Below are 26,961 nucleotides of genomic sequence, written 5' to 3'. Positions count from 1 at the left end.
ATTATATGCATCCATACACACTCAAAATGATCACAATTAAAAAAAAAATTATCATTGTTTCTGCATAAACATAAAAGTTAAAGGGCAGATGGCAAGAAATGCAATATTACAGTGTTACATACTTGTAGACTAAAACCACAACTGGAGTGCAAAAAAATAGCATGGTCTGCGTATTTAATAAGAAACAGTGACTTACGCTTCAAGAAGAAAAAGACGAAGAATAAACATCGCAATGAGGAAGAAGTCATACTGAATAAAAACAGCATGTGAGAACTTTAATTTACAAAATAGAAAAATAAACCCGTTTAGCATTTTCAAAATAAAGTCTTTGGGTGAGTAAAGAAGTGGAGCAGAGCCGCCACTGCTTCAGTCTGAGCTGCAGTCGGTGGAGCTGCTGCTGACCAAGTCTGAAGAACTGCTGCTGCCGCCGCCGGCGTGGCGAGTCGCAGCTTGGACGCTTCTCTCTGCAGCCAACAAATGAGACACTCGGGTTTATTTCCCCGACTAGTTTTAGATCTCATAAACGTGGCGGTCAGTACAGCTGTACTTACGCTGAGATTTCATGAACTTCTTCCGCAGACAGGACTTGACAAATCGCTCCAGCTCCCGCAGAGTGGAGGGCTTGAGCCGCTCAAAGTCGATTTCAAGCTCGTCCGGGCTGGAGTCGTACATTGAAGGCTCTCGTGTCTGCAGGATTTGCACCACACGGCCCAGCTTCACGCCGGGTAACCGGTTAATGTCCAGGCTCAGCCGGTGCTTCTCGTCGTACGTCATCGGCAACGACTCGTCGTCTGAATCGCACTCCAATGTCGCCTTCCACGACGGCCTTTTTAAGAAAGATGATTGATGTTGATTATAGTGGAAATCATATACAGTAGTGTTCAGAATAATAGTAGTGCTATGTGACTAAAAAGATTAATCCAGGTTTTGAGTATATTTCTTATTGTTACATGGGAAACAAGGTACCAGTAGATTCAGTAGATTCTCACAAATCCAACAAGACCAAGCATTCATGATATGCACACTCTTAAGGCTATGAAATTGGGCTATTAGTAAAAAAAGTAGAAAAGGGGGTGTTCACAATAATAGTAGTGTGGCATTCAGTCAGTGAGTTCGCCAATTTTGTGGAACAAACAGGTGTGAATCAGGTGTCCCCTATTTAAGGATGAAGCCAATCCCTGTTGAACATGCTTTTCTCTTTGAATGCCGGAGGAAAATGGGACGTTCAAGACATTGTTCAGAAGAACAGCGTAATTTGATTAAAAAGTTGATTGGAGAGGGGAAAACTTATACGCAGGTGCAAAAACTTATAGGCTGTTCATCTACAATGATCTACAATGCTTTAAAATGGACCAACAAAAACAAAAAAAAAAATAGAGACACGTGGAAGAAAACGGAAAACAACCATCAAAATGGAAAGAAGAATAACCAGAATGGCAAAGGCTCACCCATTGATCAGCTCCAGGATGATCAAAGACAGTCTGGAGTTACCTGTAAGTGCTGTGACAGTTAGAAGACGCCTGTGTGAAGCTAATTTATTTGCAAGAATCCCCCACAAAGTCCCTGTGTTAAATAAAAGACGTGCAGAAGAGGTTACAATTTGCCAAAGAACACATCAACTGGCCTAAAGAGAAATGGAGGAATATTTTGTGGACTGATGAGACTAAAATTGTTCTTTTTGGGTCCAAGAGCCGCAGACAGTTTGTGACACGACCCACAAACTCTGAATTCAAGCCACAGTTCACAGTGAAGACAGTGAAGCATGGTGGTGCAAGCATCATGATATGGGCATGTTTCTCCTACTATGGTGTTGGGCCTATATATCGCATACCAGGTGTCATGGATCAGTTTGGATATGTCAAAATACTTGAAGAGGTCATGTTGCCTTATGCTGAAGAGGACATGCCCTTGAAATGGGTGTTTCAACAAGACAATGACCCCAAGCACACTAGTAAACGAGCAAAATCTTGGTTCCAAACCAACAAAATTAATGCCTCGCAGATGTGAAGAAATCATGAAAAACTGTGGTTATACAACTAAATACTAGTTTAGTGATTCACAGGATTGCTAAAAAAGCAGTTTGAACATAATAGTTTTGTGTTTGTAGCATCAACAGCAGATGCTACTATTATTGCGAACACACCCTTTTCTACTTTTTTTTTTTTTTTTACTAATAGCCCAATTTCATAGCTTTAAGAGTGTGCATATCATGAATGCTTGGTCTTGTTGGATTTGTGAGAATCTACTGAATCTACTGGTACCTTGTTTCCCATGTAACTAAGAAAAGTACTGAAAACCTGGATTAATCTTTTTAGTCACATAGCACTACTATTATTCTGAACACTACTGTAGATGCTTAGGAAATCTTACAAATGCCATGTTTCACAATGCTTCATAAATGCTTATGCTTAATTTTCATGCCCTCATATAAAAGCAACAGCCAAACAGCGCTTTGTCTGTAACTGTGGAAACAACCCTTGCATGCCCAGCCAAGACTTATGTTCCAGTCACAGAATATTCCGTTCTGATCATTTGGAGACAGTAGTTATCTCTGAAGATGCAGCTCTGAACCAATGTTTATTACTTTGCTTTCAACTGTTTACCATCTTGTGACATTGCTAACATTATGCTTCTCAGAGTTCAGTGTCTGTAACCACAAACCCTGGGGCAAGTTATGTTCCCGGGGTTTAAATGTGCTGATGAGGAGGGCAGGCCTTGCCTTCACCCTCCCGCAGACTGTCTGTGCTACCTGTGGGGAACGTCAAGGTTGAATAAAATACCAAAAGACCACAGGGAGACTTCAGTGTTTAGTTCACAGTGTTCAACAGATTAGGGAACATTTTCTTCTACAACATTGATCACTGGGTCGCTGCAGACAGATGCACCGTGACTATAAAAGCCAACAGTTACCTAAATCCTACCTGGCAGTATCTGTGTTACTTTGACTATGCCTGCTGTTCTCGTGTTTCTTCTTCGGCTTCATCGCGGGGCCCGCAGAGAGTGTGGAGAGCTGGTCATGAACAGCTTTGAGCTGCACAGGAAAGACGGGTTAGCACTCAAGCCGTAAAGCTGATTTTTATAAATCTCTGCTCTGTAACAGTAAATGAAGCAGGCTGCCTTCAAGCTCCCCTGGAACATATTTAAATGATCAACAGGCCCATTCCACGTTACGTGTGTTAGAGTTTGGACTCACTTTTTCAACTTTGGCTCTCTTGTAATATTAATTTGCAAACTTTTCTTACTGATATGATATGAATACTGAACAATTTAGCATGTGAAAAAAATTCTGGTCTTCAGCATTTTTTTCCAGGCATGGTTTAAGTACAACCCCTGGCAAATATTATGGAATCACCGGCCTCAGAGGATGTTCATTCTGTTGTTTAATTTTGTAGAAAAAAAGCAGATCACAGACATGACACAAAACTAAAGTCATTTCAAATGGCAACTTTCTGGCTTTAAGAAACACTATAAGAAATCAAGAAAAAAAGATTGTGGCAGTCAGTAACGGTTACTTTTTTAGACCAAAGAAATATGGACTCACTCAATTCTGAGGAATAAATTATGGAATCACCCTGTAAATTTCCATCCCCAAAACTAACACCTGCATCAAATCACATCTGCTCGTTGACATTAACCCTATGTCATGAAATTGACCCTATGTGTATTTTGGCAAGGAATGTTTTCAGTTTTTGCTCTATGGCAAGATGCATTATCTTCTTGAAAAATGATTTCATCATCCTTAAACATCAGAAAAGTGTCCAAAATATCAACGTAAACTTGTGCATTTATTGATGATGTAATGACAGCCATCTTCCCAGTGCCTTTACATGACATGCAGCCCCATATCATCAATGACTGTGGAAATTTACATGTTGTCTTCAGGCAGTCATCTTTATAAATCTCATTGGAATGGCACCAAACAAAAGTTCCAGCATCATCACCTTGCCCAATGCAGATTCGAGATTCATCACTGAATATGACTTTCATCCAGTCATCCACAGTCCACGATTGCTTTTCTTTAGCCCATTGTAACCTTGTTTTTTTCTGTTTAGGTGTTATTGATGGCTTTCGTTTAGCTTTTCTGTATGTAAATCCCATTTCCTTTAGGCGGTTTCTTACAGTTCGGTCACAGACGTTGACTCCAGTTTCCTCCCATTCGTTCCTCATTTGTTTTGTTGTGCATTTTCGATTTTTGAGACATATTGCTTTAAGTTTTCTGTCTTGACGCTTTGATGTCTTCCTTGGTCTACCAGTATGTTTGCCTTTAACAACCTTCCCATGTTGTTTGTATTTGGTCCAGAGTTTAGACACAGCTGACTGTGAACAACCAACATCTTTTGCAACATTGCGTGATGATTTACTCTCTTTTAAGAGTTTGATAATCCTCTCCTTTGTGTCAATAGACATCTCTCGTGTTGGAGCCATGATTCATGTCAGTCCACTTGGTGCAACAGCTCTCCAAGGTGTGATCACTCCTTTTTAGATGCAGACTAACAAGCAGATGTGATTTGATGCAGGTGTTAGTTTTGGGGATGAAAATTTACAGGGTGATTCCATAATTTATTCCTCAGAATTGAGTGAGTCCATATTTTTTTCCTCTGCTTGGTCTAAAAAAGTAACCGTTACTGACTGCCACAATCTTTTTTTCTTGATTTCTTATAGTGTTTCTTAAAGCCAGAAAGTTGCCATTTGAAATGACTTTAGTTTTGTGTCATGTCTGTGATCTGCTTTTTTCTACAAAATTAAACAAGTGAATGAACATCCTCCGAGGCCGGTGATTCTATAATTTTTGCCAGGGGTTGTAGCATTACATGTGTTACATTCAGATTTAAAGAAATCACAAAATTTTCAAAACAGTGAAAGTTCTGTGAAGTGTGCAGTGGTATTTTCTGGAGTTCTCAATCATTTTACTGTATGATATCACTACTGTGTGGATACAGGAGTGGAATTAAGAAAATTGACTTCAGAAAATAGCAGTTGAAATACAAGGTTACGTGTGTTACAAAAAAAAAATGTGTGTTACACGTCTGAAATGAGCAAAGTTTCCTTTATTTTCTAGCAATTATTTCACATTTTTAAACATTTGTTTATGGATTTGAAATGTTCGTCAACAATTAACATGCCCTTTTGGTGACTTATGCACAATTTATTTTCAAATGGCTTTGCACCTGGTTTCCAGTCAACCTGTATATGGTGTCCAACGAAATAATGAGTATGTGCTCTGTTATCTAACAGAACTTACTTTTTTCAGCATTTTTTTCTGAATGCCTCTGGTATCAGTGAAGTTCATGCTATTAGGTGTACAGATGGTTCATTATGCAACTTGTTTCATACATAGACAATGAACCACAGATTTTCTGTATTATACCCACAGGCTGCCCCCAAAAAGAATGGTTTGAAAGTTGGTTACTGGGTTCTTGTAAGGTATGATGGGTGCACTTTCCCTGGCGAGCTGATTTAGATCATAGAAGATCATAGGTGATGACACTCTGGTATCGGTGATGAAACCTATAAGGAAGGGCAATTGGTCTTGGCCAGTACAAGTAGATGCCATTGATCACAGGCCTGAAAATATTCTGGGTAAAACTGATCCACTAGCACCGGTTGGCATGGTTGGTGTTGACAATGATGAGAAAGTTTTGTATGAAGTAAATCTAGAAATTAAGGACTGAGCATTGTTTTTTTTTTTTTCACCAGATGAAGGGGTTTTTCTGCTGGAGACATGAACTTCTTTCCTTACTTTGAAAAGATTTGAGAATATTCCACTGTATAGAAAGAAAAAAAGAATGTCCTGGTATGGCTTTTATGGGGTGTTACTCCAGAAGCAACTGTATGTAACACACGTAATGTTATGTGTGTTACAAGTTTTCTGTTATGCGATACAACCCAATTCCAATGAAGTTGGGACGTTGTGTAAAATGTAAATAATAACAGAATATAATGATTTGAAAATCCTCTTAAACCTATATTCAATTGAATACACCACAAAACAAGATTTTTAATGTTTAAACTGATAATCTTTATTATTTTTGTGCAAATATTTGCTCATTTTGAAATGGATGCCTGCAACACGTTTCAAAAAAGCTGGGACAGTGGTATGTTAACCACTGTGTTACATCACCTTTCCTTCAAACAACACTCAATAAGCGTTTGGGAACTGAGAACACTAACTGTTGAAGCTTTGTAGGTGGAATTCTTTCCCATTTTTGCTTGATGTACGACTTTAGTTGTTCAACAGTACGGGGTCTCTGTTGTCGTATTTTGCGCTTCATTTTGCGCCACACATTTTCAGTGGGTGACAGGTCTGGACTGCAGGCAGGTCAGTCTAGTACCCGCAGTCTTTTACTATGAAGACACGCTGTTATAAGGCCTAGTTCAAAAATAATGAAGCCAAAGTGTGACATAACCATCAAAATTTAAAAGTGTTTTTTTTTGTGTGAAATGTTATCATTTTAGGTATGGTTATATATCAGAGTTTCAATATTTTTATTGGTCTCGGTTCAGTCATTGCTAGAAATTATCAGTGCATATATACTCAACAAAAATATAAACGCAACACTTTTGGTTTTGCTCCCATTTTGTATGAGATGAACTCAAAGATCTAAAACTTTTTTCACATACACAATATCACCATTTCCCTCAAATATTGTTCACAAACCAGTCTAAATCTCTGATAGTGAGCACTTCTCCTTTGCTGAGATAATCCATCCCACCTCACAGGTGTGCCATATCAAGATGCTGATTAGACACCATGATTAGTGCACAGGTGTGCCTTAGACTGCCCACAATAAAAGGCCACTCTGAAAGGTGCAGTTTTATCACACAGCACAATGCTACAGATGTCACAAGATTTGAGGGAGCGTGCAATTGGCATGCTGACAGCAGGAATGTCAACCAGAGCTGTTGCTCGTGTATTGAATGTTCATTTCTCTACCATAAGCCGTCTCCAAAGGTGTTTCAGAGAATTTGGCATCCAACCAGCCTCACAACCGCAGACCACGTGTAACCACACCAGCCCAGGACCTCCACATCCAGCATGTTCACCTCCAAGATCGTCTGAGACCAGCCACTCGGACAGCTGCTGAAACAATCGGTTTGCATAACCACAGAATTTCTGCACAAACTGTCAGAAACCGTCTCAGGGAAGCTCATCAGCATGCTCGTCGTCCTCATCGGGGTCTCGACCTGACTCCAGTTCGTCGTCGTAACCGACTTGAATGGGCAAATGCTCACATTCGCTGGTGTTTGGCACGTTGGAGAGGTGTTCTCTTCACGGATGAATCCCGGTTCACACTGTGCAGGGCAGATGGCAGACAGCGTGTGTGGCGTCGTGTGGGTGAGCGATTTTCTGATGTCAATGTTGTGGATCGAGTGGCCCATGGTGGCGGTGGGGTTATGGTATGGGCGAAGAACACAGGTGTATTTTATTGATGGCATTTTGAATGCACAGAGATACCGTGACGAGATCCTCAGGCCCATTGTTGTGCCATACATCCAAGAACATAATGCACGGCCCCATGTTGCAAGGATATGTACACAATTCTTGGAAGCTGAAAATGTCCCAGTTCTTGCATGGCCGGCATACTCACCGGACATGTCACCCATTGAGCATGTTTGGGATGCTCTGGACCGGCGTATACGACAGCGTGTACCAGTTCCTGCCAATATCCAGCAACTTCGCACAGCCATTGAAGAGGAGTGGACCAACATTCCACAGGCCACAAGTGACAACCTGATCAACTCTATGAGAAGGAGATGTGTTGGACTGCATGAGGCAAATGGTGGTCACACCAGATACTGACTGGTATCCCCCCCAATAAAACAAAACTGCACCTTTCAGAGTGGCCTTTTATTGTGGGCAGTCTAAGGCACACCTGTGCACTAATCATGGTGTCTAATCAGCATCTTGGTATGGCACACCTGTGAGGTGGGATGAATTATCTCAGCAAAGGAGAAGTGCTCATTATAACAGATTTAGACTGGTTTGTGAACAATATTTGAGGGAAATGGTGATATTGTGTATGTGGAAAAAGTTTTAGATCTTTGAGTTCATCTCATACAAAATGGGAGCAAAACCAAAAGTGTTGCGTTTACATTTTTGTTGAGTGTATATACTATAATGTGGTTGAGCGTAACGCTTGCGACAACAGTTGGAGGTATCTTCTTTAGTCTGCAGAAGCCTGAAACAAAGAAATTCTGTACATTCCTGGTATAACTGAACAAGTAATATAATTATTCTATTGAAGCAGAGTCGGAGATATACCTAAGGTTTAGACACAAATAAGTCAAGGACTTATTCTCAGCGTTACGCTTGCGACAATTTTACCTTGGTTTAGAAACATGATGTTTTTTCTAGGAAATGACATTTCTACTTTTAAAATGTATTACTGTGTATTAGTATGAAGCACAAACAAACTGACAAAATACAAGGTTATTTCTTTAACTTTCAACTGCCCAAGAACTGTCCGCGGGGGGGGGGCTAAAAAGGCGAGAAGTGTGTGTTGATCCCAATATGGATATTCCGGATGATTTTCTCATAGATAGTACGACAACAGCAGCCATGAGCAGCCAGCCTGATGAGGACGCACTGGCGAATTTGGAGAGCAGCGCGCGCCAGCAGACACGACAAAAGTTAAAGTAAGCTAACTGTTTATGTACGCGTTACGTGTTGTGTATCTCAGAAAAAAGTGATAATAATGCAAATAACATGCTGTTGTTGTGCGGTGTGCATTTTCTGAGTCCCTCTGTTCACGACCAGTCACCCAAAATGACAGATATTCGCCCGAGTTAGACGAGGGCGAATATCTGTCACTTTGGGTGACTGGTCGTGAACGTCGGGCCTCTGAAAATGCATACTGCCCTCCAAAAGCATGTTATTGTATTAATATCAATGTCACACAAATCTGATGAAAAACATGCTATTTTTGGGGTAAATTTCGTGCATATCTCTGGAACTGTGCGGAATTTTTCCATGAAATTTTCAGTACCTGTTAAAGAGACAACAGGCAACTCACAGATAAATTTGGATGGTGCTAAATAAAATAATGGCTTGTTCATGACAAATGCAATGCAAATCAGCAGTTAGGCTTCATTATTTTTGAACTAGGCCATAACACGTGCAGAATGTGGCTTGGCACTGTCTTGCTGAAATAAGCAGTGACATCCCTGAAAAAGACATTGCTTGGATGGCAGCATGTGTTACTCCAAAAACTGGATGTACCTTTCAGCATTGATGGTGCCATCACAGATGTGTAAGTTGCCCCTGCCATGGGCACGAACACACCCTCATACCATCACAGATGCTGGCTTTTGAACTTTGTGCTGGTAACAATCTGGATGGTCTTTTTCCTCTTTTGTCCAGAGGACACAACGTCCATGATTTCCAAAAACAATTTGAAGTGTGGACTCATCAGACCACAGCGCTTTTCCACTTTGCGTCTGTCCATTTCAAATGAGCTCGGGCCCAGAGAAAGCGACGATGTTTCTGGATGTTGTTGATGTATGGCTTTTGCTTTACATGGTAGACTTTTAACTTGCACTTGCAGATGTAGTGACGAACTGTGTTAACTGACAATGGTTTTCTGAAGTGTTCCTGAGCCCATGCGGTAAGATCCTATAAACGATGATGTTGGTTTTTAATTCAGTGCCACCTAAGGGATCGAAGGTCACGGGCATTCAATGTTGGTTTTCGGCCTTTCTGCTTACGTGTAGAAAGTTCTCCAGATTCTCTGAATCTTCTGATTAAATTATGGACTGTAGATGAGGGAATCACTAAATTCCTTGCAATTGAACATTGAGAAACTGTGGGACTAATTTTTCATGCAGTTGTTCAGAAAGTGGTGATCCCCGTCCCATCTTTGCTTGTGAATGGCTGAGCCTTTTGGGGATGCTCCTTTTATACCCAATCATGACACTCACCTGTTTCCAAACAGGTGTTCCTTTAGCATTCATCAACTTTCCCAGTATTTTGTTGCCCCTGTCCCAACTTTTTTGAAATGTGCTGCAGACATCCATTTCAAAATGAGCAAATATTTGCACAAAAACATTAAATATCTTGTTTTTGTGGTGTATTCAATTAAATATAGGTTGAAGAGGATTTGCAAATCATTGTATTGTGTGTTTATTTACATTTTACACAATGTCCCAACTTCATTGGAATTGGGGTTGTAATTTGGCCATATCATGCAGTTCTACATTCAACTAGCTGAAATGTTTGAATTGTAATTTACATCTACAGGGGTCTATTTGTCCTGACACTTTTTTAGGCTGGAAGTGGGATTTAATAACATTGTGTAACTTTAAGTGATGCCCGGATTAATTTCAGTATTTGAAATAACATATGTTCTTGTATTTTGCGGATGTTTCTGCTTAGAATAAAATTCATAGTAAGTCCCTTTGGCTGCTCTCTTGTTCTTCAGTTGGGGTTACCATAGCAGATCCAAGGTGGCTCTGCATGTTGAATTGGGACAAATTTTACACTGGTTGCCCTTACTGACGCAATTCCACAATACATGGAGAAATGTGGGAGGGATGGGGTTTTAACCAGGAACCTAACACACTGAAACCAAGTGCACTAACCACTTGTCCACCACCCCCCGCTATAATGACACGGTGAGTTAATAAAATAAGGATAAAAATGACAGTAAATGGTCATCATAGTTGACCTGTACAGTCCATAACAGAATGTAATTGATCATATAACTTACATGGAGTCTGTAACGCCAGAAAATGCAACCATGGCCATTATATTCAAACTCTGTAAAAATTTTTATCTGATGAGGATACTTCATTAAGTGTTGAATAATATCCCAAAATGATTATATTTTAATTTGGACACAACTTGAACAACACAGGATAAAAGACAAAAATCGCCCTCTTTGCAAAATTCATTGATTGTGGCTGACCTGAATGTGAATGGAATTGGAATGGAGTTAGCACTCAGACTTTACTGTGTAGTCCTGTAAGCATCATTCCCTTATAGTCTAAATTTAACAAAACAACATATAACTTGACCAAATGTGTGTGCGTACGTGTTCTGAAGTGTTCCTGGGTCCACACTGTAACATCCTTTACACAATTATGTTGGTTTTTAATGCAGTGCTGCTTGAGGGATCGAAGGTCACGGGCATTCAGTGTTAGTTTGTGGCCTTGCCGCTTACGTGTAGAAAGTTTTCCAAATTCTCTGAATCTTCTGATTATATTATGGACTGTAGATGATGGATTCCCTAAATTCCTTGCAATTGAACGTTGAGAAACATTGTTCTTAAACTGTTGGATGACTATTTCTTCATGCAGTTGTTCACAAGATGGTGATCCTTACCCATCTTTGCTTGTGAACAGCTGAGCCTTTTGGGGATGCTCCTTTTATACCCAATCATGACACTCACGTGTTTCCAATTAACCTGTTCACCTGTGGAATGTTCCAAACAGGTGTCCTTTGAGCATTCATCAACTTTCCCAGTATTTTGCTGCCCCTGTCCCAGCTTTTCTGAAATGTGTTGCAAGCATCCATTTCAAAATGAGCAAATATTTGCACAAAAACATTAAATATCTTGTCTTTGTGGTGTATTCAATTGAATATAGGTTGAAGAGGATTTGCAAATCATTGTATTCTGTGTTTATTTACATTTTACACAACGTCCCAACTTCATTAGAATTGGGGTTGTAATTTGGCCATATCATGCAGTTCTACATTCAACTAGCTGAAATGTTTGAATTGTAATTTACATCTACAGGGTCTATTTGTCCTGACACTTTTTTAGGCTGGAAGTGGGATTTAATAACATTGTGTAACTTTAAGTGATGCTTGGATTAATAATACTGGCTTATTCTTTTCATAGGGTTAGTTGAGAATGAAAAGACAGGGGGATAGACATATGAATTCTTTGGACAGAGAAGCAAATCAGGCACAGATCAGGTAAAGACAGAACTCAGCTCTGGCATCAGCAGTCCTGACAGCTCCCATCCTGGGACTAGTCAGGAGAGTCAGGGTCAGGCACGACCCAGCCCTCAATGCGGTGCAGCAGGGTTTAATTGTGCGCACGCTTCTTCCTCCGCCGGACTGGAGGAGGTGCAGAGATGTGTGGCTGCACGTGAGTCTCCTCTCGCTCCACTGGTTCCTCTGGCTCAAACTCGTTCTCCCGCTCATCGGTTACAACAGCAGGTGCAACACCTGCAGGAGTGTCCTGAGGAGCTTCAGCAGGAACTGTGGAACGACACATGGCCAACTTCGCGTCACTGTTCCTCTTCGGCATACTGCATCAAACTGAACGCTGTGGAGCTGGGTTTAATTGTGTGCACGTGACAGAAAACTAATTCGTTGTGGCACGCAGTGAAATGTGACACCACGTTACAAGTCGTGTCAAAACTTGACAGTTTCAGTGTCACTTCGTAATAATGCGTGACAGTTTGGGCTCCAAGAACCATCACAGGAACCACTACGAACGTTGTTACGTTCTATTAAGGATCACTAGTCATCAAGAAGGATCAACATGCTCAGTTGCGACCTCCACGACGTTAGACGAAATGAGAGAGGTGTGTGACATTCGTGGAAGATTTTTTGACAGGCAAAAACATGCTGTGTTATGTTATAATACCTGTAAATAATCCGTTTTATTTCCTGTTTTTTCAGACAAGTCAGGGGATGGATACATGAACATTTCCAAGTCCTGAAAATCTTGAATATATCTTGGACTTGATTTACATAAATTATGAAGAAACACTAACAGTGTGGCACTCGATGGTAAATCTGTGTGGAGTAGACAGTTCTCAAAAACTGAGTGACTGTGCAAAAAAGAGAAGAGTGAGGAAAGACACCAAGACACCCAGACAACCCAGAAGAAGTTACAGGCTTCTGTGGCTGTGATTGGAGAAATTGTGTATAGTGCATGTTTTGCATTTTTCTATCCCCAGTTATACAGCTTCATGATGAAGTGGTATAGAGGAGGAATTTCTTAAAAAGACCCGACTGTTCAGCTACAATTTGCCTGAGATGCAAGCCTAGATGTGATGTTTTGGTTAAAGAAAATCCTCTTCTATACCATGCCTGCGGTGTGCTCACAATAGCGCAGCTACAAATGTAACTTAAACATTGTGGGTACTGGCTGTGAAAACGACAAGTGACTTGGCTGGAACCTAGCAAAGGCACTTGCACTGTGTGCGTCTTTGTGCCGGGTGTACGACGGCGGCCTTTTTGTGTTTGTGTGGAACAGATATAGGTCAGGTCCTGCAGATGACAGGAAACATGCATACTCACCTGTTCTGCACCCACCTGCTCTTGCAACTCTGCAAGTCGGGTGGCGCGGTCCTCTGCCGAGTCCAGCTTGTCCACGCTGGAGTTGCTTTTGCAGCTTACTGCACAAGAAGTGGTGTCTTTGGCAGTCACAGCTCCCCCTAGTGGAATGAACTCAACCGGCTCGTCTGGAATCTTTGCAAAATGCTTCTCAAACACACCCTGAAATCAAAGTGTGCAGAGGGAAGAGTGAACAGGAGTGAAAATCTGAAGCTGTGGAAACCACTCAAATCCTTTTCAAGGCTTAAGAAATAAAAAGCACCTGAAGTCTTCGGGCCTGAGCGACAACTTCGTGATGTGACGGATTGTATTTGTAGCAGTTAGAGAAGATTAACCTGACGTCTGCAGCGAAAGCTTGAGCATCCTGATACTCTCGTGCGTCCAACTTTTTCTGAAAATCAACACCTGAATGTAATCAAATACAGTGAATCAGGGGATGGGAGGTGGGTGTGGGGATATTTACTTTGACGGTACTGAGATCCATGGGGTATTTGATGATGTTGTGGTAGTCGTGCAGCTGCAGAGCTTCAACGTCGACGGGCTGGTAGAAAGGCCAGGCATAGGCCGCGTGTTTCTTAGAAAGCATTTCCTTTAGCACATTCTGACAGTACTTCAGCTGTGTGCTCGGCTTGTTCTGCTCAGTCTGTTGTTGCAGCGACGCTTCAGAGTCCATCTTTGTGGGATTAGCCGCTCTGCACATGCTGTCACGCCGCCGCTTGACTTCTGGCGAATCGCTCGAGCCGGTTAGGATTTCTGAGGGCGCATCTGTCATGGTGTCACTTTTCCTCTTCACCCCTTTCTTCTTCTTTATTGGCACATAAAATAAGCAAAAACAAATTATGTAAAAATTCCCCTTTCTGGCAAGAATTAAAAAAATTTAAACACTGACTCACTTTAGTGGTGGTCTGTGGTGGCCGTTTTGGGCCCGAAGACACGCTGCTGAGACCAGCCTGTGCTTCATCAGTCCCACCTGCACGCACGCACACACACACACACACCAACAAACAAAATGACAGCGTACAGAAACATGTTTGAGGCATGGAAACTTTAATACCTCAAATATATGTTCGAGGCAGGGCCCAGATCATGGCTCTGCCTCTGTCTGTTTGAATGGCAACATACCTCAAAAAGCAGGAAAAACATTTTAGTTAAATTTAAATTTTGTGGAGATAATCTGTTACTGAGACAAGAACTGGTTCACTTCTGGGGCCAGTTGTAAAAAAAAAAAAAAAAAAAAGATTAAAAAATAATCACGATAAAGTAATCCAGATTTGGGAATCCCAGTTTTTTGCTATGCAGGATTATGTAATCTGTTCATTTTTGCATTTGTTCATATCATTTTGTTTATTATATATATATATATATATATATATATATATATATATATATATATAAAAACACGCAAACTAACAGTATCGCCCGAATATGAAACCTGTTGCTGACGGTGTTGGGCTCATAGTCAGACCTGTTCGCTTTCTTCACCTCCACTATCTTAAGACATGGTGAAGGTCATCAGCTGGTAAGCTTTCAATCTGTGCTTTGTGGAGATAATCTGTTACTGAGACAAGAACTGGTTCACTTCTGGGGCCAGTTGTAAAAAAAAAAAAAAAAAGATTAAAAAATAATCACGATAAAGTAATCCAGATTTGGGAATCCCAGTTGCTGACGGTGTTGGGCTCATAGTCAGACCTGTTCGCTTTCTTCACCTCCACTATCTTAAGACATGGTGAAGGTCATCAGCTGGTAAGCTTTCAATCTGTGCTTTTTCGGATGCTGTTTAGATATTTATGAAGTACGTTCATGCCCGACTTGGTTTTTCTAATCGTGTTTTTAGCTTCCTGGTTTGTAAAAAAAAATACGCGTTCCGACCGACTGTCATGGTAACTGGTCCGATATGGGAAAATATCCAACTGGTAATCAGCAAATCACAGCGCGTGTAGCATTTCAGCCATATAATAATACTGCATTTGGACTAAATATTACAATAAAAGACTTATGACGAATAAATGGTAGAACAACATGGGGTCAACTTTAGTTTTTTATTTGAAGAGAGATAAAATAAAACAATAAAATTTTTTTTAAAGAAAAACCTTTTTTGTCATTTCCATTTCAAGTCATCTGAACCACAAAACAAACAAAGAAAAAACTATTAAATTATGCGTTATTAATACACACATAATTACACACAAATCTGTTTATAATTTCTTCATTTGTTTTCATTAATACAAACTGATAAACCTCCGATAGATAGGAAGTAAACTCACATCCAGAATTCTTCCTTCATGAAGACACCAGCGTTTAGAAGCTGTGCTTTCAGGGGGTGGATCTCAAGCCTGGCCACTGTTCAAAACATTTTTTGTTTGACACTGAAAATGCCTTGGGGGATTATTTCATGAATTATTATTTTTTTACTATGTTTTCAGTTAACAGCATTGATAGGTTTAACAGGTAGACTAACGTCTGCTTTATCGAATATATCATTGTAATAATTGAACAATTCATGTCCGCCCTTCTCCTGATAATCCATTTTTTATAGATCACATGTATCCCAATCCCACATCAAGGTTTTCAACAACACAAACTGATGGTTTGATCCATGACATGATCTAATATAATTACAGAATCCCTTTTTTATTCTGAATAACACATTGCCATACCCCCGTCACACACAGCCGGAATCACGCAGAGTGGCGTTGGAATTATGAATCGGCGCAGATCCGAAAAGTGCCGTATTTCAGTTCCAAAATGTTCTGACAGCCATCTGCGGAAGTCGACACAGTTGATCAAAAATCAGCCCCGAGTGTGACGCACATATTCAAAACCCTCCAGGCACCGTCAAGATGGGACACTTATCCGACGCTGGTCCATGTGTAATCTGGTGACTATCTGACCGCAATTTACATATTCTGACGGCATCAAAACAGCATCTGAAATGATCTGATCGCGGTTGATTAAGCTCTGAGATCGATCAGTCACAGCGAAGCCTGCCGACATGCTGTGCCACGTTTGTCCACCTCCACTGGACGCCGGCCAGGGAGGATGAAGGAAATGTTGTTATGCACATGTATGTGGCACTGTGTGCGCGTCAGAGGCTCGGTGCGGTGCCCAGAAACACAGCTGAATGGGATGTCACCGCTGTAACGCACATATTATTAAACGTTAACCTGCTAAATCTGTAGCAGGTATTATGTGGAAATGTTTGCGCAGCACATGACGACATAAATAAACATGTAAATCACCACTGGTACCTCGCATTCCACAGTGCAGCGCAGACAGCTGGTCAAGTCCCTTTCAACTGGCTGCACTGTGTGCTGGCAACGTCGATCAGATGACAAAAGCATTATCCACCTCTGTTATAAATAAATCCCATGTGAAGTGCCGTCCCACAAAGATAATCCAACTACAGTTGTGTTAAGATGTGTATCAAGTAAAATGACAACAAAAAAGGAGTTTAAAAAAAATGAGAAAAGAGAAGGTCCACTGGCTACATCTAAATGTTGCGCACGTGGGAAGCTGGCGCACTGCCAGCACAAATCACCAGCAGTTACAGAGTCCAGCCAGACAAATAAAATCTAGCAGTGCAAGTACATCCTGATCAAACACCTAGAGGGCTTTTTCACCGGTCTAACAGCAGACGATCACTGACAGCTGTCAGCCTGTTTGTGCACTCTCTAGATGGACAACTCCTGTGCTCACGTACACGTGTGCCCCACATGCGCATGCAGAGTGGCTGGTACAGCGTTTATGAACACATATACATGCAGCTGAGCGAACATTTCGACCACACACTCGCACACTGCTTTGATCACCTGTTCCACACATGCAAGCACACGTGGCTCATTCAGCCATTGTGAACATGCGCGCAGCTGAGTGGACACACTTATCACTGGGGTCACCTGTTCTACGTGAGTAGACGCACGCTCTCTGTCATGTGAGACACACACTAGAGATTTGATTGCGTGGGTGAGTGAGAGCTCCAATGCCTGTGCCATCTGACAGCAGTCTATGTCATCTGACTGTTGTCTGAAATATGTTTGGGCTGCATCCTGCAGGTGTGCACGAGGCAGTCCGGATGCGTTCGGATCACGGCTGACCACACCTCATTTCCTCCCTAACACGTCGGATTAGAGCACTATTTGCCACGTCGGAATGGTTCCTCCACATTCTTGCTACGTGACAGGGGCTTCAAGATTTGATCAAATCTGAATCACTTCAGCTGGCACCTGGAGGTGATGCGGACTCTCCCTCCACATGTTCTTTTATCATTTTCCATCACCGTGCGTTCTCCTTTCATTTTTGCCTTATAATGTCACAAAGATATGTCACCCTATTTTTGCAGTGTTTTGGCTCTCTGACCCCATTAGGGGCAGAGTTATAGCCAAATCCTGTAAATTAGATTGCCAAAATTCCACGTTTAATATCACAGCAAAGGTCAAAATCTTTAAGGCTGTATTTAGTATTAAACTGCCTCTTGTAGATAATTCTGGAGATGAGATGTGAAGCAGCATCGTGCAACTTTACATTACCTCCAGGGCTACTTTTTTTGGTCTTGCCTTTAGCTGAGTGAGGTACAAAGTCAACTTCTCCTCGAGGCATCAGGGCAACTTTTTGTAAGAAAATCTTCTCCAAGGCCAGAGCCATCAACACGATGTCATCTGTAGGCTAGAAGACAAGAGGGGTTAGTGGACTCAGCGTGCATACGCAGAGAATCTGTGGCTCACCTCACCTTGTTGTATATGTAGCAGTTGGTGAACATGGTGTTCAAGTCTTGCATACACTCAGACGAGCTCCAGTAGTAGTTATTCTCCAGGCGTTTCTTGATGGTTCCCATGTCCATCGGGGATGTTATGATCTTGTGATAATCCTCATGAAAATAAACAAACACACTCTTAAGTTTGACCTCCATATTCAGCCATTTTGCACAATAAACAAAAACAGCATGAAAGGCAAGAGAACTACTGTTTTAATTCATTTTATTTGACAAAATTTTACAGTGAACGATGGCTTTACTCTTCACCCAACAGTTGACAACTGCAAAATATTCACCGGGAGTCCGAGAGCCACAGCATCGACAGGTTGATGAAAAGGCCAAGCAAAGTTGTGCCGCCACAGTGATTTGACCACAACATTTTGCATGAAATGCAGCTGGTTGGTCCTTCGGCCTGGTTTGCTGGGATTGGTCACCTCAGGAGGCGGGGGATTCACAAACTGTGGCGGAGCTGTGTCTGGGACCACGTCTTCATCTGCTGACATGACTGCAGCAAAACTTCAGTTCTTTCAAAACAGTATTTAACTTCAGGTAATTCTGTTTGTGAGCTCAACACGTTCCCTGGAGGAAAGCCATGATGATCGATCCAACGTTTCACATCCCAGAGTGTGACCTGTCAGCAAAGATGAATGAAAAGTTACAACGTTACAGGTCACAAAGCAAAAATTCACAAATTAAACAAACCAAAAGCTATTGTTGATGATAATATTCATAAAAACTGTAAATACAACCCCAATTCAATGAAGTTGGGACGTTGTGTGAAATGTACATAAAAACAGAATACAATGATTTGCAAATCCTATATTCAATTGAATACACCACAAAGTCAAGGTATTTAATTTTCAAACTGATAAACTTTATTGTTTTTGTGCAAATATTTGCTCATTTTGAAATGGATGCCTGCAACACATTTCAAAAAAGCTGTGACAGGGGCAACAAAAGACTGGGAAAAAAGTTGCATACCCAAAAGGCTCAGCTGTTCACAAGCAAAGATGGGCGAGGATCACCACCTTGTGAACAACTGTGTGAAGAAATAGTCCTCCAACAGTTTAAGAACAATGTTTCTCAACGTTCAATTGCAAGGAATTTAGGGAATCCATCATCTACAGTCCATAATATAATCAGAAGATTTAGACAATTTGGAGAACTTTCTACACGTTAAGCGGCAAGGCCAAAAACCAACACTGAATGCCCGTGACCTTTGATCCCTCAGGCGGCACTGCACTAAAAACCAACATAATTGTGTAAAGGATCTTAATGTGTGGGCTCAGGAACACTTCAGAAAAAAATTGTCAGTTAACACAGTTTGTCGCTACATCTACAACCCCTGGCAAAAATTATGGAATCACCGGCCTCGGAGGATGTTCATTCAGTTAATTTTGTAGAAAAAAAGCAGATCACAGACATGACACAAAACTAAAGTCATTTCAAATGGCAACTTTCTGGCTTTAAGAAACACTATAAGAAATCAAGAAAAAAAAATTGTGGCAGTCAGTAACGGTTACTTTTTTAGACCAAGCAGAGGGAAAAAATATGGACTCACTCAATTCTGAGGAATAAATTATGGAATCACCCTGTAAATTTTCATCCCCAAAACTAACAGCTGCATCAAATCAGATCTGCTCGTTAGTCTGCATCTAAAAAGGAATGATCACACCTTGGAGAGCTGTTGCACCAAGTGGACTGACATGAATCATGGCTCCAACACGAGAGATGTCAATTGAAACAAAGGAGAGGATTATCAAACTTTTAAAAGAGGGTAAATCATCACGCAATGTTGCAAAAGATGTTGGTTGTTCACAGTCAGCTGTGCCTAAACTCTGGACCAAATACAAACAACATGGGAAGGTTGTTAAAGGCAAACATACTGGTAGACCAAGGAAGACATCAAAGCATCAAGACAGAAAACTTAAAGCAATATGTCTCAAAAATCGAAAATGCACAACAAAACAAATGAGGAACAAATGGGAGGAAACTGGAGTCAACGTCTGTGACCGAACTGTAAGAAACCGCCTAAAGGAAATGGGATTTACATACAGAAAAGCTAAATGAAAGCCATCATTAACACCTAAACAGAAAAAAAAGGTTACAATGGGCTAAGGAAAAGCAATCGTGGACTGTGGATGACTGGATGAAAGTCATATTCAGTGATGAATCTCGAATCTGCATTGGGCAAGGTGATGATGCTGGAACTTTTGTTTGGTGCCGTTCCAATGAGATTTATAAAGATGACTGCCTGAAGAGAACATGTAAATTTCCACAGTCATTGATGATATGGGGCTGCATGTCAGGCAAAGGCACTGGGGAGATGGCTGTCATTACATCATCAATAAATGCACAAGTTTACATTGATATTTTGGACACTTTTCTTATCCCATCAATTGAAAGGATGTTTGGGGATGATGAAATCATTTTTCAAGATGATAATGCATCTTGCCATAGAGCAAAAACTGTGAAAACATTCCTTGCAAAAAGACACATAGGGTCAATGTCATGGCCTGCAAATAGTCCGGATCTTAATCCAATTGAAAATCTTTGGTGGAAGTTGAACAAAATGGTCCATGACAAGGCTCCAACCTGCAAAGCTGATCTGGCAACAGCAATCAGAGAAAGTTGGAGCCAGATTGATGAAGAGTACGTTTGTCACTCATTACGTCCATGCCTCAGAGACTGCAAGCTGTTATAAAAGCCAGAGGTGGTGCAACAAAATACTAGTGATGTGTTGGAGCGTTCTTGTTTTTCATGATTTCATAATTTTTTCCTCAGAATTGAGTGATTCCATATTTTTTACCCTCTGCTTGGTCTAAAAACGTAACCGTTACTGACTGCCACAATTTTTTTTTCCTGATTTCTTATAGTGTTTCTTAAAGCCAGAAAGTTGCCATTTGAAATGACTTTAGTTTTGTGTCATGTCTGTGATCTGTTTTTTTTCTACAAAATTAAACAACTGCATGAACATCCTCCGAGGCCGGTGATTCCATAATTTTTGCCAGGGGTTGTACAAGCGCAAGTTAAAACTTTACCATACAAAGCGAAAGCCATACATCTACAACATCCAGAAACGCTGCCGCCTTCTCTGGGCCCGAGCTCATTTTAAATTGACAGACGCAAAGTGGAAAAGTGTGCTGTGGTCTGATGAGTCCACATTTCAAATTGTTTTTGAAAATCGTGGACGTCGTGTCCTCCGGACAAAAGAGGAAAAAGACCAGCCAGATTGTTACCAGCACAAAGTTCAAAAGTCAGCATCTGTGATGGTATGGGGGTGTGTTAGTGCCCATGGCACGGGCAACTTACACATCTATGATGGCACCATCAATGCTGAAAGGTACATCCAGGTTTTGGAGCAACACATGCTGCCATCCAAGCAACGTCTTTTTCAGGGACGCCCCTGCTTATTTCAGCAAAACAATGCCAAGCCACATTCTGTACGTGTTACAACAGTGTAGCTTCTTAGTAAAAGAGTGCGGGTACTAGACTGGCCTGAATGCAGTCCAGACCTGTCGCCCACTGAAAATGTGTGGTGCATTATGAAGCGCAAAACACGACAATGGAGACCCCGGACTGTTGAACAACTGAAGTCGTACATCAAGCAAGAATGAGAAAGAATTCACCTACAAAGCTTCAACAATTAGCGTCCTGAGTTCCCAAACGCTTACTGAGTGTTGTTAGAAGGTGATGTAACACAGTGGTAAACATACCACTGTCCCATTTTTTTTGAAACGTGTTGCAGGCATCCATTTCAAAATGAGCAAATATTTGCTCAAAAATAATAAAGATTATCAGTTTAAACATTAAAAAGCTTGTCTTTGTGGTGTATTCAATTGAATATAGGTTTAAGAGGATTTGCAAATCATTGTATTCTGTTTTATTTACATTTTACACAATGTCCCAACTTCATTGGAATTGGGGAACGTACGCACACACATTTGGTCAAGTTATATGTTGTTTTGTTAAATTTAGACTATAAGGGAATGATGCTTACAGGAATACACAGTAAAGTCTGGGTGCTATCTCCATTCCAGTTCCATTCACATTCAGGTCAGCCACAATCAATAAATTTTGCAAAGAGGGCGATTTTTGTCTTTTATCCTGTTGTTGTTCAAGTTATGTTCAAATTAAATATAATCATTTTGGGATATTATTCAACACTTCATGAAGTATCCTCATCAGATAAAATTTTTTTTTACATTGTTTGCATATAATGGCCATGGTTGCATTGTCTGGCATTACAGACTCCATGTAATTTATATGATCAGTTACATTCTGTTATGGACTCTACAGGTCAACTATGACCACCATTTCCTGTCATTTTTATCCTTATTTTATTAACTCAACTTGTCAGTTTTGCTTGGTGGACAAGTGGTTAGTGCACTTGGTTTCAGTGTTAGGTTCCTGGTTCAAACCCCATCCCTGCCACATTTCTCCATGTATTGTGGAATTGTGTCAGTAAGGGCAGCCAGTGTAAAATTTGTGCCAATTCAACATGCAGAGCCACCTTGGATCTGCTATGGTAACCCCGACTGAAGAACAAGGGAGCAGCCAAAGGGACTTACTATTAATTTTATTCTAAGCAGAAACACCCTCAAAATACAAGAACATATGTTATTTCAAATACTGAAATTAACCCATGTCCTCTTTGTGAAATCATTATGGACTCTTCATAAATCATCAGAGACAACACAACAGATGATTGACAGCTCTTTCACACCACACAAATCCTCAGACAGTTCAGATTACTACACTGTCTTAAATTTCAAATCAAATCCAAGTATTTTTATCATCAAGTCATATCATCAGTTATTTGTAAATTTGTAACGCTGAAAAAAAATTTGTTTACATTCTGTTTAACAGAAAATGAACAGAAGCCCTGAAATGCCCACATTGACCACTAGATGGTGACAAAAGCTCCAGCAAGGCTGTTAATTCATTTGAGGAATTAACTTTTGTTGAAAATAAGATGGGCTAACAGCCACAAATCAACTTACAGTTGTGTCCCTGCCCGTATGGGTAATTTACAAGTGTATATATATATATATATCTATATAGATATATATATACACTCAACAAAAATATAAACGCAACACTTTTGGTTTTGCTCCCATTTTGTATGAGATGAAGTCAAAGATCTAAAACTTTTTCCACATACACAATATCACCATTTCCCTCAAATATTGTTCACAAACCAGTCTAAATCTGTGATAGTGAGCACTTCTCCTTTGCTGAGATAATCCATCCCACCTCACAGGTGTGCCATATCAAGATGCTGATTAGACACCATGATTAGTGCACAGGTGTGCCTTAGACTGCCCACAATAAAAGGCCACTCTGAAAGGTGCAGTTTTATCACACAGCACAATGCCACAGATGTCGCAAGTTTTGGGGGAGCGTGCAGTTGGCATCCTGACAGCAGGAATGTCAACCAGAGCTGTTGCTCGTGTATTGAATGTTCATTTCTCTAGCATAAGCTGTCTCCAAAGGCGTTTCAGAGAATTTGGCAGTACATCCAACCAGCCTCACAACCGCAGACCACGTGTAACCACACCAGCCCAGGACCTCCACATCCAGCATGTTCACCTCCAAGATCGTCTGAGACCAGCCACTCGAACAGCTGCTGAAACAATCGGTTTGCATAACCAAAGAATGTCTGCACAAACTGTCAGAAACCGTCTCAGGGAAGCTCATCTGCATGCTCATCGTCCTCATCGGGGTCTCAACCTGACTCCTGTTTGTCGTCGTAACCGACTTGAGTGGGCAAATGCTCACATTCGCTGGCGTTTGGCACGTTGGAGAGGTGTTCTCTTCATGGATGAATCCCGGTTCACACTGTTCAGGGCAGATGGCAGACAGCATGTGTGGCGTCGTGTGGGTGAGCGGTTTTCTGATGTCAATGTTGTGGATCGAGTGGCCCATGGTGGCGGTGGGGTTATGGTATGGGCAGGTGTCTGTTATGGATGAAGAACACAGGTGCATTTTATTGATGGCATTTGGAATGCACAGAGATTCCGTGATGAGATCCTGAGGCCCATTGTTGTGCCATACATCCAAGAACATCACCTCATGTTGCAGCAGGATAATGCACGGCCCCATGTTGCAAGGATCTGTACACAATTCCTGGAAGCTGAAAATGTCCCATTTCTTGCATGGCCGGCATACTCACCGGACATGTCACCCATTGAGCATGTTTGGGATGCTCTGGACCAGCGTATACGACAGCGTGTACCAGTTCCTGCCAATATCCAGCAACTTCGCACAGCCATTGAAGAGGAGTGGACCAACATTCCACAGGCCACAATTGACAACCTGATCAACTCTATGCGAAGGAGATGTGTTGCACTGCATGAGGCAAATGGTGGTCACACCAGATACTGACTGGTATCCCCCCCCCAATAAAACAAAACTGCACCTTTCAGAGTGGCCTTTTATTGTGGGCAGTCTAAGGCACACCTGTGCACTAATCATGGTGTCTAATCAGCATCTTAATATGGCACACCTGTGAGGTGGGATGGATTATCTCAGCAAAGGAGAAGTGCTCACTATCACAGATTTAGACTGGGTTGTGAACAATATTTGAGGGAAATGGTGATATTGTGTATGTGTTAAAAGTTTTAGATCTTTGAGTTCATCTCATACAAAATGGGAGCAAAACCAAAAGTGTTGCGTTTATATTTTTGTTGAGTGTATATACCATTTGATTTTAGCTGACCCGATTATATGGGTTTGTTACAGGGTTTGCAAAAGTGTCAAAATATGGTAAACTTTCTCATCATCTTTCGCTTCTTTTTTTTTTTAAGTATGCAGTACTGTTGCTTTTTGCTTCCCTAAGCTGTAGCTCAGTTTGGGTATTTTGGTCCAGCAGAACAGCCTGTATGTGTGAATAAGAATTAGCCAGGGTAGCAACTTCCAGCTTTCTATGTAATTTAGAAATGAAGTTACAACTTTGCAAAAACCCTCATAAACTGTTGTGTGACTCACAGTGTGGGAAAAAGGGGTGTGGTCAGTTTGGGCATTATGTTTAGGATGAAAGACTACTGTGGTACAACTACTGCGTATTTGACCCACTATACAAATTTGGAAATGAAACTGATAGAAAACCAGGTATGTGATACAGTTATGTGCCAGAGCAATGACAAGATTTTTTTTAAGTTCCGTATCTTTCACCAAAGAATAAATTAATACTAGTTTCAGCTGCGAAAATGTGAGGATTTGGTCTTCTATTAAAATAAAGTGATTTTGTCTCATTTGAAAGATAACATAAAATTGCTTTTAAACCAAATTCCAGAGCTTATACTGGCTTGGACCAAACATTACGTTATTATATTATTTAGTTACTTTCAACAACATTCATAATTTTTCATAATTAATTTATTTGTGATTAAAAAAGTGTACATTAGTACATAATACAAAGCACACACCATGCATAAGTGGAAATATAAAAAAGTTGTCCAAAGATATAAAAATGGTACTAATTAAGTTTTAAATAAAACAACATGTGGTGAGAAACCCATCTTCTTCATCTTCATCCGCTTATCCAGAATGGGTCGTGGGGACAACAGCTCCAGCAGGGGACCCCAAAACTTCCCTTTTCCGAGCCACATTAACCACCTCTGACTGGGGGATACAGAAGCGTTCCCAGGCCAGTGTGGAGATATAATCTTTCCACCTAGTCCTGGGTCTTCCCGGGGTCTCCTCTCAGCTGGACGTGATTGGAACACCTCCATCGGGAGGTGCCCAGGAGGCCTCCTAACCAGATGTTGAACCACCTCAGCTGCCTCCTTTCAAAGCGAAGGAGCAGCAGCTCTTCTCAGAGCTCCTCAGGGATGACCGAGCTTCTCACTTTATCACTAAGGGAGACACCAGCCACCCTCCTGAGGAAACCCATTTCGCCCGCTTGTACCTGCGATCGAGTTCTTTTGGTCAAGACCCAACCCTCATGACCATAGGTGAGAGTCGGAACGAAGACTGACTGGTAGACTGCGAGCTTCGCCTTTTGGCTCAGTTCCCTTTTCGTCACCACAATACAGTACAGTGAATGCATACCGTCCCTGCTGCGCCGATTCTCCGGCCAATCTCACACTCCATTGTCCCCTCACTCATGAACAAGACCTCGAGGTACTTGAACTACTCCAAGGAGTTCAAGTGAGAAACACATGACTTGGTAAACACTTCATATGCATTAATCCATTGTGTGTTAAATTATGTTTTAAATTATACACAATTCCGGGTCAATTTAACAGCAGTAAAGCAAAAGAAAAAAATGTCTTAAACTTGGATTGAAATGAGCCAAAATCTGAGATAAACAGGTTTTTAACTGTGAAAATACCAGCAGCTGCTTCTCAAATTCTAACAATTTATGAGAAAGAAATTGTATAGCTTTTAAAAATTGTTTCAAGTTGATTCTTTAGATTCTTCGAAGCGGTAGTGGTGATTTATTACCCATTTTGTAACACTGTATGAATAAATAATTGTAAACAAATGACGTAAATATTAATGAACCGCTGATAAAAAAAAATAAACATTGAGAGCATGACAAAGCTAAAAGTAGCACGTTAGCTTCAGTTAGTCAGTCAGCTCGCTGTCAACCGTAAAGATGCTGATTAACGCCGAATAGTGAGAAATAATTTAATATTTTCGTTCATTTGACTTTAAACGGCCTACTTTTTTGCTTGTTTTTGTGACGTTAATCTGCGCTGTTTTCTTCCAGCGTGGAGCCTGCGTGGAACTTCACGAACAAAGCCCGTGGGAGAAAACGTTCCGGGGAAAGGGGAGTTCCATCTGAAACCAGCACAAAATAATCCAGATTAATCCACAAGACACTTCTGGAATTAAAAAGCTTGCAGAGATAAAAACTTTCTTTCCGTTAAACACATTCGGTTCAGTACTACGCCTTCTTCCTTCTTTTAAA

General features: G+C 41.0%; 1 protein-coding gene across 1 annotated transcript; it reads right to left on the bottom strand.

Moving 5' to 3' along the window:
- Positions 1 to 162: 162 nt before the first annotated feature.
- Positions 163 to 26,961, bottom strand: LOC117529526 (bromodomain-containing protein 3-like). Its single transcript, XM_034192330.1, has 11 exons — positions 26,715 to 26,961; positions 18,338 to 18,672; positions 18,018 to 18,155; positions 17,818 to 17,953; positions 14,185 to 14,261; positions 13,755 to 14,096; positions 13,554 to 13,682; positions 13,256 to 13,453; positions 2,922 to 3,031; positions 552 to 826; positions 163 to 464 (listed from the first exon to the last, which is right to left on the bottom strand). Exons 2-11 carry the CDS (start codon positions 18,542 to 18,544, stop codon positions 367 to 369), a joined length of 1,710 nt encoding a protein of 569 aa, XP_034048221.1. The 5' UTR covers positions 18,545 to 18,672; positions 26,715 to 26,961; the 3' UTR covers positions 163 to 366.

This window comes from Thalassophryne amazonica, chromosome 17 (assembly GCF_902500255.1).
Source record: "Thalassophryne amazonica chromosome 17, fThaAma1.1, whole genome shotgun sequence".
Lineage (NCBI taxonomy): Eukaryota > Metazoa > Chordata > Actinopteri > Batrachoidiformes > Batrachoididae > Thalassophryne > Thalassophryne amazonica.
This window is presented reverse-complemented; position numbering and strand designations above follow the sequence as displayed.

What these genes read in the sequence shown, in the direction of transcription:
- LOC117529526 (XM_034192330.1), bottom strand. Translation starts at nt 18,544, where the DNA reads ATGTCAGCAGATGAAGACGTGGTCCCAGACACAGCTCCGCCACAGTTT. An exon ending in CACCACAGACCACCACTAAA is followed by an intron (nt 14,097 to 14,184) that starts GTGAGTCAGTGT and finishes GTGCCAATAAAG; the next exon opens with AAGAAGAAAGGGGTGAAGAG. An exon ending in GAAGTTCATGAAATCTCAGC is followed by an intron (nt 465 to 551) that starts GTAAGTACAGCT and finishes TGTTGGCTGCAG; the next exon opens with AGAGAAGCGTCCAAGCTGCG.